Source organism: Chanos chanos, chromosome 12 (genome assembly GCF_902362185.1).
Source record: "Chanos chanos chromosome 12, fChaCha1.1, whole genome shotgun sequence".
Taxonomy (NCBI): domain Eukaryota; kingdom Metazoa; phylum Chordata; class Actinopteri; order Gonorynchiformes; family Chanidae; genus Chanos; species Chanos chanos.
In genome coordinates this window covers 23,534,451-23,551,950 of record NC_044506.1, presented here as the reverse complement: position 1 = coordinate 23,551,950, position 17,500 = coordinate 23,534,451, and the positions used below count along the sequence as shown (strand labels likewise).

Below are 17,500 nucleotides of genomic sequence, written 5' to 3'. Positions count from 1 at the left end.
GGAGCCAGGGCTGATACACCTGCCCACAGGGGCTGGTTCTGATACATCCACCCACAGGAGCCAGGGCTGATACACCTGCCCACAGGGGCTGGTTCTGATACATCCACCCACAGGAACCAGGTCTGATACACCTGCCCACAGGGGCTGGTTCTGATACATCCACCCACAGGAACCAGGTCTGATACATGAACCAGGGGAACATGGACACATTTATAAACATAGACTGACTTCAGAACATAGACTGGTTTATGGACATGGACTCATTTATGACCATAGACTGATTTATGACCATAGACTCATTTATGACTATAGACTCATTTATGACCATAGACTCACTTATGACTATAGACTCATTTATGACCATAGACTCATTTATGACTATAGACTCACTTATGACCATAGACTCACTTATGACTATAGACTCATTTATGACCATAGACTCATTTATGACCATAGACTCATTTATGACTCAGACTCATTTATGACTATAGACTGATTTATGACTATAGACTCATTTATGATTGGTTTATGAACAAAGACTCGTTTATGACTCATTTCTGAATGCAGACTCATTTATGACTGGTTTATGAGCATAGACTGGTTGATGACTGGTTTATGAGCTTTGCCTTGCTAACACTAGCAGCAGAGTGTGCTCAGTGTGTTTGGAGGGGTGGTGGTGATTTAGGGGCTTGGATTAGGCGGGGCCGTGTGGGGTGCAGAAGGATTGGCTAATCCATGAGCGGAGTCCATATGTCCTCTTATTTTTCTCTTTGTTTCCCTCAGACACAAACAGGGCAGTGGTAGAGTGAAGGGTCAGCGTAAGTGAACTGGGGCTATGTGATGTACTCTCTTACATGGTCTACATTCAGACTGTTACATTCAGACTGTTACATTCAGACTGTTACATTCAGACTGTTACATTCAGATTGTTAAATGTATGTGTTACGCTGCCCTAGCTCTTTGCTATGGTCCTCCAATCACTGCTCAGATCTGACAGTTATTAAAGCCCACTAACTCCACAACATCAGGGATTTAGGTCAGAGACCAGCTCAGCCACAAGTGCATACATGTGTGTGTGCGCGCGCGCGCGCGCGTGTGTGTGTGTGCGCGTACGCATGTGTGTGTGTCTGTGTGTGTAAGTGCAGAGCAGAACTACAGCCTGCAGATGCTGTATGTGTGTGTGTGTGTGTGTGTGTGTGTGTGTGTGTAAGCGCAGCAGAATTTCAGCCAATAGATGACGAGCGCTGACATAGATTAGGAGAGTTGATGTAATTCTGTAGGGGTGTCAGTGACTCTATTCCACACAATACATTACACAGCTGTGGTAAGATTGCTCTTTACCAGCATCAGGAGACGATACAGCGCAGAGATGTCAATGTTGTGTGTATTTCTGTGGCTGCCAGTCCAGAGGGTTAGTGGGGGGTTGTTTACGTAGAGAGATGTGATGTTTGGAGAACTGCCTTAACGGTGAGTGTTGAGGGAAAGGATTGTGAAGGTTGTGTTCTTGTTGAGAAAGGTTGGAGAAAGGCCCTTATTCAGGTCAGGCTGTCCAGTGATTAAGGTTTAGAGAGACCAGAGTTCAGTCAGAAAGAGAGAGCCACTCAGTAAAAGCTCCGCTGGCCTCAATATTTAGACGCTTGTGTAAGTCAAGCCAGAGGAGAGCAGAACCAAACGTGCCGTGTTATGTGTGTGTGTGTGTGTGTGTGTGTGTGTGTTTCCATCATATGAAAGACAGGATTACAGGCCCTATAGGAGAGGGTGCCCCCCCCCCCATGTGCTGACACACAAACCCATTTCTGCCCAACTTTTCCATTGCACTGTGCCCTCATGCCCGTCCCCAGCAGCAGGGCAGGGCAGAGCAGTCAACGGCTGATCTGGACCCTCACTCTCTCCTGGCTCAGACCTGTTAGAGTGGCAAAACTTCACAGACGTCACCTCTGTCATAAGTCAGATCTGTCAGAGACCACCAGAGATACCTGGATCTGAACCTGTCTCTGTCTTTCACTCTCTCTCTCTCTCTCGTTCTCTGTTTCTCTCTATCTCTCTCACACTCTCTCCCTCTCTTTTTTTTGTCTCTGTCTCTCTCTCTCTCTTCTCTGACTGAGTTCTTCACTTTATCAACTACACTGCCTCTGATCCCATATCATTTTGTTTGGCTGATTAGATAGAGTAGTGCGTAGATTAAACCCATTGAAACACACACACACTCACACACTCACACATAGTATGCTAAACGCATTGATAAAATTCTCATTGATCTGTGTTTGAGACAGAGGCTGAGTGCTGTGTGTGTGTGTGTGCACTCTGATTTCCCGCCCTGTATCGACTGCCCTCTAACACACAGTGACACGGCCCAGGCCTGAGGCCCTGTTTCTCTACTCTGTCCTCTTCAGACCACATCTGTCTTATGTGTGTTTCTGTCATGTGTGTAACTGGGTTTCCTGCATGACCAGGCGAAGCGTAAAGTGTGTTCTGTTTGGGTTTCCGGCCTGGCCGGGCAGAGGGTGAAGTGTGTTCTGTTTTGGGAAGTGTGAGCTGTGTTCAGCAGTAACTGAACGCACGCAAACACACACACACAGTTGGAGGATGCTGCTGGGTGGATTGCACTGTGGTAGAGATGGATCACTGTTATTCATTAGTCTCTCACTGAGTCTTGTCCTTCTCCTTGTCCCCCCCCCCCCCCTCTGTGTAGGTGTAATTCATTTCAGAAATGACATCTCCCTCTCTCTCTCTCTCTCTCTCTCTCTCTCTCTCTCTCTCTCTCTCCCTCCCTCCCTGTCTCTCTGGCAGGTGTAATGTACAGGAGTATATGTGGAATAAGGGCTCCAGATGTGAGTCTGTGATTACGGATTTCCAGGTGATGTGCATTGCAGTGGGCGGGGCTTCGGTCATGTTGCTCCTCCTCTTTATGGTAATTGTGTTCTTTGCCAAGCGACTACATCTTCTCAAGGCTGAAAACAGACGATTGCGCAGACGCAGGTGAGGAAACGCAGACACACACGTGCGCACGCAAACCACACGCCATGAGGTCATCAGGGGGCACAGAAATGCTGTGATGTAAAACTCAGTTCTAAGAAGTCAGATGTGGGTCCTCTTTCCATCTGAAAGTGGGCCAGACTAAATGTATTGTGTATGTGTGTGTGTGTGTGTGTGTGTGTGTGAGTAAGCATGACCTATATACTGCTGTGTAGCCAAGGGCATTTAAACACAACCCAAAACAGACACAGCAGTGGGGGAGAGGTCAAAACAGGTCAGCCAAGATGGACACACATACAAAATAATTAAAATAAAAATAAATAACATTAACTCATATGATTGTGCAATTGACTCTGTGTGTGTGTGTGGGGGGGGGGGGTGGGTGTGTGTATATGTGTGTGTGCACTGTCTGTAAATTCTTCCATGCACTCTCTCTCACAAACACACACACACACACACACACACACGGTCAGACTAATGTTTCTTGGTGTCTCGTTTCCCTTACCTGCATTCTTACCTTTTTTCACACGTCACCCTCTTTATCTCTCATTTTTCTGTCTCTCTCTCTCTGTCTCACTGACAGTAAATATCTCTCGTTTTTCTGTCTCTCTCTCTCTGTCTCACTGACAGTAAATATCTCTCGTTTTTCTGTCTCTCTCTCTCTGTCTCACTGACAGTAAATATCTCTCATTTTTCTGTCTGTCTCTCTCTCTCTGTCTCACTGACAGTAAATATCTCTCATTTTTCTGTCTCTCTCTCTCTGTCTCACTGACAGTAAATATCTCTTGTTTTTCTGTCTCTCTCTCTCTGTCTCACTAACAGTAAGTACCGTCCCCAGTCGGAGCAGTTGAATGATAATTTTTCGCTGTCGACGATCGCGGAGGGCTCCCAGGCAAACGTAAGAACACAATGTGACTCCCTGCCTAACCTCTCCCATGAGTCCACTTTGGGTTATTATGATAACATAGCCTGTCAGGTAACTTATCCCTCTCTCCTCTCCTCCTCTGCATGAATGACACATCTCTACTCATCTCTCTCTGACTCTCTCTGTCTCCACTCTCTCTGGAATGAGTGGTGTTTCCATCCCCACCCTACTCTGTTTAGCTCTCACCCATTCTCTCTCTCTCTCTCTCTTTGTCTCTCTCGACATTTACATTTGGAAATTAGAGCGGGAAAGACAGAGAGAAACACTGATCTTACCCTGCTTGTACACCGCTTGCTTTCGTCTGAAAACCCCCTCGGATGTGCCCCCACACGCTGGATGGCCATGTGGAGTACTGCACTGTCAACGCTGTCTGTCTGTGTATTTCTATGTCAGCTGTGTTTTCACCATGGTTACTGTGTTACCGTGACAACAGGAACATGGTAGGGAGGGCACGGGAAAGTGAATATAACCAATCAGGTGTCAGCTGTGTTTTGAAGTCCAGTCAGGATCAGTTACCGTGAGATGGTTTTGTGGCCTAAAATCTATCCTTAAAAAAAGAAAGACAATGAATATTCATCGAATGTAAACCAAAAATACAGTTAGATGAGATTCCAGAGGGTAGAACTCTGTTGTGATGAATACATAGAAAGGTCTGCTGCTCAGTTCCAGTTTTAGCCATGTAAATATGCAGACGAATGCAGAGTCCTTAGAGAGGAGTAACGGTCTCTCGACATGCCTCCCTTACCCCCCCAGAAAACCATGAGCAGGTACACATGGGAGTATAAACCAAAAGAAGAGACCTACGCTGAGGTAAGACAACCTGCCATTTTGGCTCCTGAGCTGCAACCTCCCTAACCTAAAACCAGCTCAAAATACTACAGCTGCCAAGCTGCTGCTTTTCCATGGTCCCATCCTTCCATTTAGGCTCAAAGTTCCTGCTTCTCCTGCAGAACCTCTTCCTCTTTAATCACCCATTTTGGCTCAGTGCTTCTAACCCCTTAGTGTCACTACTCCGTAAACAGGCTCACGTTGGCCTTGAATAGCATCTTAACCCTAGGCATCCATTTTGGCTCTGGCTTGAGCATGGTTTCAGCAGTTTGTCTTGACTCTGAGTCCGATAAGGTTTTTCAGTCATGCTACATTGCAATGCCCTGAAAGCCCCATACACTCACAGCTCTGTCTGATATCACACCACTCCTGCTTAGAAACATCTTCAAACCTGCACCCACCCCCCGGCCCTCAGGCTCAGCACTGCCGTCCAGATCCCGGCCAATGAGAGTACAGCTGTTTCTTTTTTTTTTTTATTCATCAAACTAACACACAGGGAGGGGCCAGAGGGAGACCACTGCCGGGGGGGCAAAGTGATAGTAATCAATACAGATTAGAGTAGACACTGCTCAATGGACAGAGTGTGTCAGCTGTTGGATCCATACTTTCTAAACTGATGGAAACATTGCATCAGTTTCAGTTCTCGTTTTTCTCGGATTGAGCATTTGTGGTAGTGGTTAGCACTGAAGGATCCATTTTTCTCTAATTCTTGTGTTGTCAGAGCAGATCTCTGATGCTGGGCGTCTCACAGGTGGAGTAATATGACTCTCCTGTACAGTCTCTGACATTAAAGTAACTTAAATGACCACTGACAGTAACCAAGTAAGGTCATACTGATGCTCTCTGCGCCACACACACTTTCAGTTCATATCAGTCTCCTCTCACAATCACGAGGATTACAAACCAAAGGAAAACGCCCTATGACCTCAGCTCTGGCCTGCTCCCACTGAAAGATGCTCACAATTCTCTCTCTCTCTCACTCTCTCCCTCTTTCTCTCTCTTTCTCTCTCTCTCTCTCTCTCTCTCTCTCTCTTTCTCTCCTCATAAACGTCATGGTTTGTGTCTTTTCCAATGGAGCTTTGTATTTTTGCTGCTGCTAACATTTGAGTTGATCATTTAAAATATTCTTGAAGACGTGAGTGTCTTGTTAAACGCACCACTGAATACACAGGAGCAGATTTGCTGTCCTCAGCTCTGAGAAATACCACGGATAAGCCTTTTCTTTTGTTCAAAATCACCGATAAACCTTATCTTTCATTAAATACCACGGATAAGCCTTTTCTTTTGTTCAAAATCAACGATAAACCTTATCTTTCATTAAATATCACGGATAAGCCTTTTCTTTTGTTCAAAATCAATGATAAACCTTATCTTTCATTAAATACCACGGATAAGCCTTTTCTTTTGTTCAAAATCAACGATAAACCTTATCTTTCATTAAATACCACGGATAAGCCTTTTCTTTTGTTCAAAATCAACGATAAACCTTATCTTTCATTAAATATCACGGATAAGCCTTTTCTTTTGTTCAAAATCAATGATAAACCTTATCTTTCATTAAATACCACGGATAAGCCTTTTCTTTTGTTCAAAATCAACGATAAACCTTATCTTTCATTAAATATCACAGATAAGCCTTCTCTTTTGTTCAAAATCAACGATAAACCTTATCTTTCATTAAATATCACGGATAAGCCTTTTCTTTTGTTCAAAATCAACGATAAACCTTATCTTTCATTAAATACCACGGATAAGCCTTTTCTTTTGTTCAAAATCAACGATAAACCTTATCTTTCATTAAATACCACGGATAAGCCTTTTCTTTTGTTCAAAATCAACGATAAACCTTATCTTTCATTAAATACCACGGATAAGCCTTTTCTTTTGTTCAAAATCAACGATAAACCTTATCTTTCATTAAATACCACGGATAAGCCTTTTCTTTTGTTCAAAATCAACGATAAACCTTATCTTTCATTAAATACCACGGATAAGCCTTTTCTTTTGTTCAAAATCAACGATAAACCTTATCTTTCCTTAAATATCACGGATAAGCCTTTTCTTTTGTTCAAAATCAACGATAAACCTTATCTTTCATTAAATACCACGGATAAGCCTTTTCTTTTGTTCAAAATCAACGATAAACCTTATCTTTCATTAAATATCACGGATAAGCCTTTTCTTTTGTTCAAAATCAACGATAAACCTTATCTTTCATTAAATACCACGGATAAGCCTTTTCTTTTGTTCAAAATCAACGATAAACCTTATCTTTCATTAAATACCACGGATAAGCCTTTTCTTTTGTTCAAAATCAACGATAAACCTTATCTTTCATTAAATATCACGGATAAGCCTTTTCTTTTGTTCAAAATCAACGATAAACCTTATCTTTCATTAAATACCACGGATAAGCCTTTTCTTTTGTTCAAAATCAACGATAAACCTTATCTTTCCTTAAATATCACGGATAAGCCTTTTCTTTTGTTCAAAATCAACGATAAACCTTATGTTTCATTAAATATCACGGATAAGCCTTTTCTTTTGTTCAAAATCAACGATAAACCTTATCTTTCATTAAATATCACGGATAAGCCTTTTCTTTTGTTCAAAATCAACGATAAACCTTATCTTTCCTTAAATATCACAGATAAGCCTTTTCTTTAGTTAAAAATCACCGATAAGCCTCTTCTTTCAGTAAAAATCATAGATAAACCCTTCCTTTCGTTAAAAATCATTGATAAACCTTTTCTTTCATTAAAAATCATTGATAAACCTTTCCTTTCGTTAAAAATCATTGATAAACCTTTCCTTTCGTTAAAAGTCCAATGAGGGTCACCTGTTGCACTCACATGGTCTGAACCCACAGTGAGCGGAGCATCTCTCTTTCAATTCCTCCTCAGTGAAGGGAGGACAGGATTTTAGGATGAAAAGGGGGAAGTCTGACAGCCTGAGGGAAACAGAAAGAGAGAGAGAGAGAGCGAAACTGTGTAGAGCTTGTGAGTGAAAGAGAAATGAGAGACCATCCTCAGATCTGACAATCAAAGCCATCACTCTACATCTCTATCTCGAAAAGAGAAAAAACTCATCCCTTCTTTTCTGTCATCTGCTTTTTCCTCACTCTTATAAGAGAGAAGAGTCATGATTTATGATTTCTCAGCCTACAGTCAGGATGGAAATAAAAGACTATATTTTCTTTTCCTATTTGGTCCTGCCTGCTGTCTTAGTTGAAAAGGGAAGTTAGCATGATCCTCAGGACTGTGTTGTCAAAGCAGTGAACTCAACTATGTCACACCTCTGGACCTCAGACAGACAGAATGGATATGAATGTTCACAGTAAAAACAACCGACGAGTTCAAAGCAAGTGTGTTTGAGGAAGCTTTGCTCAAATGTCATTCCTCCTGAGATATGGTCATGCCTCTGAAAGGAAGAGGCTTTAAATTCAGATAAAAAGACAAGACATACAACTGCTCTCAAATCAGAGGTATAATTAGTGAGATATAGGCAATGCCCACACACACAGATACACAGACACACACAGAGGAAGTCTTGTTAGTCCAATGTAATCGATCACGCATTTTAATAATAAGGTTGCATTACCACCTATGAATTCAAATACAAATTTTTCACATGATCCATTTTTCCCGTTACATAGACAGTTAGGGTTAGCATGTTCCATTATGCCATGTGAAAATCAAATGGAGTGCAATGTCCATTTTACATACGCTAATGCTAATGCTAATGCAATGACACTAAGCAAGTAAGTAGCTCATGAAGATATTATGTGTAGCAGCGACAAACTAGCATGATCGCTATCTTTTACCCCTTTTCCACTGACGCAGTGCCGGTGCCGGTGCCTAATCTAGAACCGGGATCACACATTTCTACTGAAGACTCCAAAAGTTGGAACCACCGATTTCAGTGGCCGTGCAAATGAGAACCACACGAGATCCAGTCAGTTCAGCGTGTGATGTGTTTGGTGCATGACGTTCTCTGGAGAGGGGGGAGTAGCAAAAAAAGTCTGACCAAGATGGCGGAGGCTAAAGGCTACATGTAACATGAAAACATGTATATGATTAAAAGATTCAGATTGGCAACCATTTGTGACTATATGAACAAGGGTTGTTGTTTACATGTTACATGAACGTAGTCGGGGCCAGAGCGGCAGAAAAAACTCTCTCAACAGCTCTGGTCGGGGCAAATAGACCACTGAAGACTTTCATGTAAGCACTCGAACCTTTGGGCGAGGTGACAGGCTTGCTGTTTTAGTGAACTGTGCCCCCAGAGCGAAAAGTGGTAGGATGAAATTCGCCAGGTGTTTCACGGTGTGAAAGCCTAGCATAAAAATAAATTTATTAAAAAGCAAGCAAAGCAGACACATTCTGGCCGCCATGACTTTTTGCCCCCATGGAAATTACCCCAACTTTCACTGTGTAACATTTGGTTCTCAAACCTGTCAAAATGCGGGTCGGTTCTCAAAAGGCACCGAGGCAAAACTGGCTCCGCACCAGCACCATCCCGGTGGAAAAGAGCTGTTTCAGATCTGGAGTCTGGTTCGCTCAGGCAAAGTCTTGTCCTCTGAGCCAATGAGCAAAACTGACCCAGGGTCTGAATGTCAGAGAATTCCCGCAAGTTAATTCATCAGGAATCCCTCTATACACGTTTATGCATGGTTCTTTGACATGCTGATGGCCACAGAGTGAAAGTGTGTGTGTGTGTGTGTGTGTGAGTTTGTCTTAGGTAAGTAGGTGGGTTAATATTTGAAATTGTGGTGCACTATGATTTTTGATATAATGATATAAGTCATAGATGTGTTTTTTAACCACTGAGATTTATTTAACAGAAGTGTTTGATTACTACAAATGGATCGAGATTCACATTCAGTGTGTCTGCATGTATTATTCCTGAAGCAGGAAGATTGTGCCAAGCTGGAGGAGCCAGTGAAAAGCCCACCCTCCAAAGAGGACGAGTCCCTGATCATCCAGAACTCTGTAACGCCCACACACGAGAACGACAAAGTGGGCGGCGAAGACAACGCTGATGAGGTAATATCGCTGCAGAACAACATGGTGTAGCGCCGGCCTCCCGCCACATGGCAATGCTGTGACTGAACACCCGCATGTGCTGGCATTACCATACTGGCAAGTACGGCTGCTGCTTTAGAGGCTCCATAATCAGCACGCAACAGCACTGCCTGCATTTCATTGTCTCAGCCAATCACAAAGCTCCCCGCTACTCCACATCTTGGCCCCGTGCCTGACTCTTACGACACACTGCCACAATGGCCTCGGCACACACTCACTTAACATCACAAACCGCACGTCACAGTGCCACAGCACAATGTCACGTGTCACACTGCAGCGAGGCTCACGGAGTGCCACTCTCAGCTCACCCCACCTGCACCATTCACTAAACGCCAATGCCAATGCTGATGCCAACGCTGCACCTGCTCCGAGTCGTGGCTGGGTGGAATGCCAGCTATGCCAGCGTCTCAGATTGTGATGAAGCCAGCACCTGCTCCTCTTCCTCACCTGCTTTAACCGTCACGCATTTTCACATCTCGCGCTGTTTCATTGTGTCTAGACTGTCAGCATCACGACCTCAGCCCATGCACTCACCTTTGACCTTTTGACCTGTAATCTAACTAATGTCACCTCCCCTTACACACGCATACACACACACAGTCCCTTTTTGTCCCGCCTTACCCGCATGCATTGGTGTTACTTTGTACAATAATGATAATAATAATAAATAATAATTTAAAAAAAAATTACAGTGAGAAGATTTTGGAGGGAAAATGAAGTTTAGGGATAGTGGATTAAAAAAATACCTGTAGAGATTTTGATGTTTGTCTGACTAATTCCATAAGTAAGGGTAAATATAGAAACAAACTTTACTTGGATTGATATACACAGCATATTACAAACATGGTCTCATTAATGTTGCTTTCATTAATGTGATGTATTTGAGATTGTCCTTTTTGTCATTTTTTTTAAATACACATTATGACAAAGAATCAAATAAGAGTTTGTTGGAATAAACTGTTTTTAACATTACATATTTAGTCCCAGTCTGGTCCTGTTCTATCCCCGCTCTTCTCTGGATTTCTATCTTTCTTTTTATCTCTTTGTCCCTTCCTCTGTCTTTAATACTGTCTCAGGCTTTGCTTGCGTGCATGGCTTTAGCATATACCTGAACAACTGCTAACCATACCACACCTACAACAGGCTCTCATTATAACACATACCCTAAACACTGCTAACTACACAAGACTTACTGCACACTCTCATCAGAGAACTCTTATTAGAACTTTCTCATTAGAAAACTCTCATTAGAACACTCATTATTGAACTCTCAGTAGAACACTCTAAAGAACTTACTAGAACATTCTCATTAGACCATTCACAACAGAGATCTCTCACTAGAACATTTTCATTAAAGAACTCTAATTAAAGAACTCTCAGCAGAACACTATCATTATAGAATTCTCAGTAGAACACTCTCTTTAGATAACTCTTATTAGAACATTCTCATCATAGAACTATTGTTAAAACACTCTCTTTAGAGATCTATTATTAGAGCATTCTCATCAGACCACTCCCATTAGAGAACTCTCACTAAAACATTCTCATTAAAGATCTCTCATTAAAGAACTCTGATTAGAACATTCTCATCGGAAAACTCTCATTAGAATGCTCGCATTATAGAATTTTTAGTAGAACACTCCCTTTAGGGAACTCTTATAAGAATGTTCTCATTGGACCACTCTCATTAGAAGACTCTCATTAAAAAACAGTCATCAGAAAACTCTCATTAAAGCACTTGCATTACAACATTCTCACTGGAGAATTCTCACTAGAACACTCTCATTAGAACACTCTCATTAGAACACTCTCATTAGAGAACTCTCATTAGAGAACTCTCACGATGCCTTGTATTTCATATGCATTAAATTAGATTTTTCCATTTTTAATTGGTGAAAACTATGGTTGTATTTGACTCTGCTGGTGCTAAACCACAGACTTTTATTCCAAGTGTCATTAACCCTTTATGTTACCGAGCACACATCTTGAGGTTTACGGTTCATGTTTACGGTTCATGTCATTTTTGGTTCATGGTCCATGGTATTTCCCCATATACCTTTTTACATGGTCATTTAACAACAACAACAACTACAACAACAACAACAAATCATATAAAATGACTTCTCTGTTAAGGAGAACTGCCGTGTTAGAAAGTGGGAGCAATTTGCATATTACAGTGCAATCAAAGTGCACCCCAAATAGTGACTGAATGACTGTAGCAGCATCATGAATTTGGGTGGACTGAGAGCAGAGTAGTTTCTTTCCAGTATTTCTTTAACAACAACATCCTATGGGATGTCTTTTGTCACCCTGGAGTAAGAACCATGGAACATTCACATCAGAGCCATTTTTACTCTCCTTTTGAAAAGAGAACATTTTGTAATACTATAAGACTGTATGCAACAATAAAAGGAGCAGAGTTATAATAGTGTAGCTGCTGTCCAAGTCTGATCCAGCTGTCTATAAAATCACTAGCAGTGTACAAGCACAAATATATTATTGTTCACTTACAGGTCCCCTAATACACTATATATTATTATTCACTTACATATTCTCTAATACACTATATATTATTATTCACATACAGATTCTCTAATACACTATATATTATTATTCACTTACATATTCTCTAATACACTATATATTATTATTCACTTACATATTCTCTAATACACTATATATTATTATTCACTTACTGATTCAATAATACACTATATATTATTATTCACATACAGATTCAATAATATACTATATATTATCATTCACTTACATATTCTCTAATACACTATATATTATTATTCACATACAGATTCAATAATACACTATATATTATTATTCACATACAGATTCAATAATATACTATATATTATCATTCACTTACATATTCTCTAATACACTATATATTATTATTCACTTACATATTCTCTAATACACTATATATTATTATTCACTTACTGATTCAATAATACACTATATATTATTATTCACATACAGATTCAATAATATACTATATATTATCATTCACTTACATATTCTCTAATACACTATATATTATTATTCACATACAGATTCAATAATACACTATATATTATTATTCACATACAGATTCAATAATACACTATATATTATTATTCACTTACAGATTCTCTAATACACTATTCAATATATTCAACTTAGATTACAACAGTATTAGTCAGAACTCCAGTTCTACTACCAGAACTACTGACATACACAAACTCCTATATGCTCTAACATCATGTCAGGGCTAGTCCTCACAGTGTGCAGTTATCATAACACACACACACACGCACACACGTACACACACACAGTAAACACGCACACACACACACACACAAACACGCCCCAATACAGTCAGTTATCAAGACACGCACACACACACACCAATAAAGTCAGTTACCTTAACACACACCAGTACACCAGTGCAGTCAGTTACAATAACATAAACACACACACACACACACACACCAGTACAGTCAGTCCAATGACACCAGTGACTGTCTGTCCTTACAGAAGAACAGTATTACAGTAAAAAGTAAACCCTTAGCAGAGACACTTCCTCTGGAAGTAAAACCTGGGGCCTGTATGTCAGTCCCTCAGTGACACAAATCCAATCCAACACCATGAACCTTTTCCCCTACACTGTCCTCTGCATGAGTGAGTCCACACTACTGCACACTGCCGGCCTGTGAACACACAACAGCCCACACTACTGCACACTGCCGGCCTGTGAACACACAACAGCCCACAGTGTCATCTTACACTACTGTACTTCCAACATAACATTTCCCCTCAAACAGCCCAGCTCCTGTGTGAGGGAGCTCCTTACAGGTGTCAGTCAATTCTGCTTTGAGAAAGCTGTAGAGATATTTAACTCTGTGGACTAGGATGAGGCGACTTTGGGTATGAGGTTCGTTGGTTATATTTGAGTACATAACATCATTTCAGTCTGTAACTAATTAGTAAAGCAATTTTAATACAGGAGGGAATTAGACGGCGCTAAGCAGGCCAAGCTGATTGATTGTGACAGTGTTCACAGCGTCAGTCTGAGTAGGAAAATTAGATTTAAATCAGCTCTCTCTCTCTCTCTCTGTGCTGTGAACAGTCACACGTCCTGAGGTATGGATTACATACACTGTGTGTACATTTGCAGGGATTAGGAATTAGAAGGCATTTGGGAACTGAAACAGTGAAGTGTTGGTGATTTGATACAGTTAAAGACACACTGGCATGCACTGGCTCTTAAACACGAGGTCAAAATGAATAATACACTTTTGTCCATGTGTTCCTCTTTCTGTGTATGTACTCATGTGTCTGTGCCCATGTGTCTGTGCCCATGTGTCTGTGTCCATGTGTCTGTGCCCATGTGTCTGTGTCCATGTGTCTGTGCCCATGTGTCTGTGTCCATGTGTCTGTACCCATGTGTCTGTGCCCATGTGTCTGTACCCATGTGTCTGTGCCCATGTGTCTGTACCCATGTGTATGTACTCATGTGTCTGTACCTATGTGTCTGTACCCATGTGTCTGTGCCCATGTGTCTGTACCCATGCATGTTTGTGTATATATTGGTCTGTGTCTGTGTATGTTTTGTGCGCGTATGTGTACTTTTCTGCCTGTTTGTTTGTGTGTGTGTGTGTGTGTGTGTGTGTGTGTGTGTGTGTGCAGGCTGGAGTGACCATTGATCTGGAGCTGCTCCTTCCCAAAGAGGCGAAGATGCACCCACAGACGAGCCCCCCCCTTCACTACAATGTTTTCCTCTACAAACTACCCCCAAAGTCTCCCAAAAAGTCACCCGTGCTGCGTTGCCCCCCGGGCCGGTCCGGACAGAGGGGTTCACTGTCTCAGCTCTGCCCGCGACGCAGCTCCGAACCCGGATACAGCCCCGTCAGCACCCGCTCTCTGCCCCCCATGCCCGTCCGCGTGCCCAATCCTCGTCTGGGCAAGGCCTGCACCCCGTAACAGCCGCGCCACGACATGACACAACAAAAACTTTCCCAAACTATTCTCTGAGACAGCGACTTCAGGACCAGGTCATTTCTGAGGGACTATCTGAACTGTCCAATCTCTGTGCAGTGGCTTTTTTCCTGTGAGATAAACAGCACTGGGGACGCTAACCCTACAGGGATCGCTTGGTCACAGACAGCGCCGAACATACTTTGACTTTTAATACTAATTTTCTAGACAGAGGGAGCAAACACACGCTTTTTTGTCACTTCTAATAAATAACAAGGTGTTTTTTCATATTTAACGAAAATCTTTCATTAATCCTTTTTTCTCTAAATAAAGAGTGGTAGAACTATAAGATAAGGATTTCAATTGTCTTTGGCTTCAACATCACAGCTGAGAGAGAGAGAGAGAGAGAGTGAGAGAGTTGGGGGTGGGCATAGAAGAACAGACATGACGAGAGAACAATTTAAAGATGTAGAAATAACAGAATAACCAGAATAAAAAGTTAAATGAAAGTTATTCTTGTCTATACTCTACAAAATCTACATAAATTTATATTAATGGAGGCATCAAAGCCAGCCATAACCTGAAGAGTGACTGATGAAGAGTGTGACTGATGAAGAGTGATGTAGAGTGTGACTGATGTAGAGCGTGACTGATGTAGAGTGTGACTGATGAAGAGTGTGACTGATGTAGAGTGTGACTGATGAAGAGTGATGTAGAGCATGACTGATATAGAGCGTGACTGATGTAGAGTGTGACTGATGTAGAGTGAGACTGATGTAGAGTGAGACTGATGAAGAGTGTGACTGATGTAGAGTGTGACTGATGAAGAGTGTGACTGATGTAGAGTGTGACTGATGAAGAGTGAGACTGATGAAGAGTGTGACTGATGTAGAGTGTGACTGATGTAGAGTGTGACTGATGAAGAGTGTGACTGATGTAGAGTGTGACTGATGTAGAGTGAGACTGATGAAGAGTGTGACTGATGTAGAGTGTGACTGATGTAGAGTGATGTAGAGTGTGACTGATGTAGAGTGAGACTGATGAAGAGTGATGTAGAGTGTGACTGATGAAGAGTGATGTAGAGTGTGACTGATGTAGAGTGTGACTAATGTAGAGTGTGACTGATGAAGAGTGATGAAGAGCGTGACTGATGTAGAGTGTGACTGATGTAGAGTGAGACTGATGTAGAGTGTGACTGATGAAGAGTGATGTAGAGTGTGACTGATGAAGAGTGAGACTGATGAAGAGTGTGACTGATGAAGAGTGATGTAGAGTGTGACTAATGTAGAGTGTGACTGATGTAGAGTGAGACTGATGAAGAGTGTGACTGATGTAGAGTGTGACTGATGTAGAGCGTGACTGATGAAGAGTGTGACTGATGTAGAGTGTGACTGATGAAGAGTGTGACTGATGAAGAGTGTGACTGATGTAGAGCGTGACTGATGTAGAGTGATGTAGAGTGTGACTGATGAAGAGTGATGAAGAGTGTGACTGATGAAGAGTGAGACTGATGTAGAGTGTGACTGATGAAGAGTGTGACTGATGTAGAGTGTGACTGATGTAGAGTGTGACTGATGAAGAGTGTGACTGATGTAGAGTGTGACTGATGAAGAGTGTGACTGGTAAAGAGTGTGACTGATGAAGAGTGTGACTGATGTAGAGTGATGTAGAGTGTGACTGATGTAGAGTGTGACTGATGTAGAGTGATGTAGAGTGTGACTGATGAAGAGTGTGACTGGTAAAGAGTGTGACTGATGAAGAGTGATGTAGAGTGTGACTGATTTAGAGTGTGACTGATGTAGAGCGTGACTGATGAAGAGCGTGACTGATGAAGAGTGTGACTGATGAAGAGTGTGACTGATGTAGAGTGATGTAGAGTGTGACTGATGTAGAGTGTGACTGATGAAGAGTGTGACTGATGTAGAGTGTGACTGATGAAGAGTGTGACTGGTAAAGAGTGTGACTGATGTAGAGTGTGACTGATGAAGAGTGATGTAGAGTGTGACTGATTTAGAGTGTGACTGATGTAGAGTGTGACTGATGAAGAGTGTGACTGATGTAGAGCGTGACTGATGAAGAGTGATGTAGAGTGTGACTGATGAAGAGTGATGTAGAGTGTGACTGATTTAGAGTGTGACTGATGTAGAGTGTGACTGATGTAGAGTGATGTAGAGTGTGACTGATTTAGAGTGTGACTGATGTAGAGTGTGACTAATGTAGAGTGAGACTGATGTAGAGTTTGACTGATGAAGAGTGTGACTGATGAAGAGTGATGTAGAGCGTGACTGATGAAGAGTGTGACTGATGTAGAGTGATGTAGAGTGTGACTGATGTAGAGTGTGACTGATGAAGAGTGTGACTGATGTAGAGTGTGACTGATGAAGAGTGTGACTGGTAAAGAGTGTGACTGATGTAGAGTGTGACTGATGAAGAGTGATGTAGAGTGTGACTGATTTAGAGTGTGACTGATGTAGAGTGTGACTGATGAAGAGTGTGACTGATGTAGAGCGTGACTGATGAAGAGTGATGTAGAGTGTGACTGATGAAGAGTGATGTAGAGTGTGACTGATTTAGAGTGTGACTGATGTAGAGTGTGACTAATGTAGAGTGAGACTGATGTAGAGTTTGACTGATGAAGAGTGTGACTGATGAAGAGTGATGTAGAGCGTGACTGATGAAGAGTGTGACTGATGTAGAGTGTGACTGATGAAGAGTG

The 17,500-nt window shown here is 41.9% G+C and overlaps 1 protein-coding gene across 1 annotated transcript in view; it reads left to right on the top strand.

Moving 5' to 3' along the window:
* Positions 1-9,804, top strand: part of cspg5b (chondroitin sulfate proteoglycan 5b) — a 17,880-nt gene extending 8,076 nt beyond the window's left edge. Inside the window, exons 4-6 of the mRNA XM_030788619.1 lie at positions 2,791-2,979; positions 3,799-3,952; positions 9,643-9,804. Coding sequence (XP_030644479.1) covers positions 2,791-2,979; positions 3,799-3,952; positions 9,643-9,804 — 505 coding nt within the window. The remainder of the gene's footprint in view (positions 1-2,790; positions 2,980-3,798; positions 3,953-9,642) is intronic.
* The last annotated feature ends 7,696 nt before the right edge of the window (positions 9,805-17,500 follow it).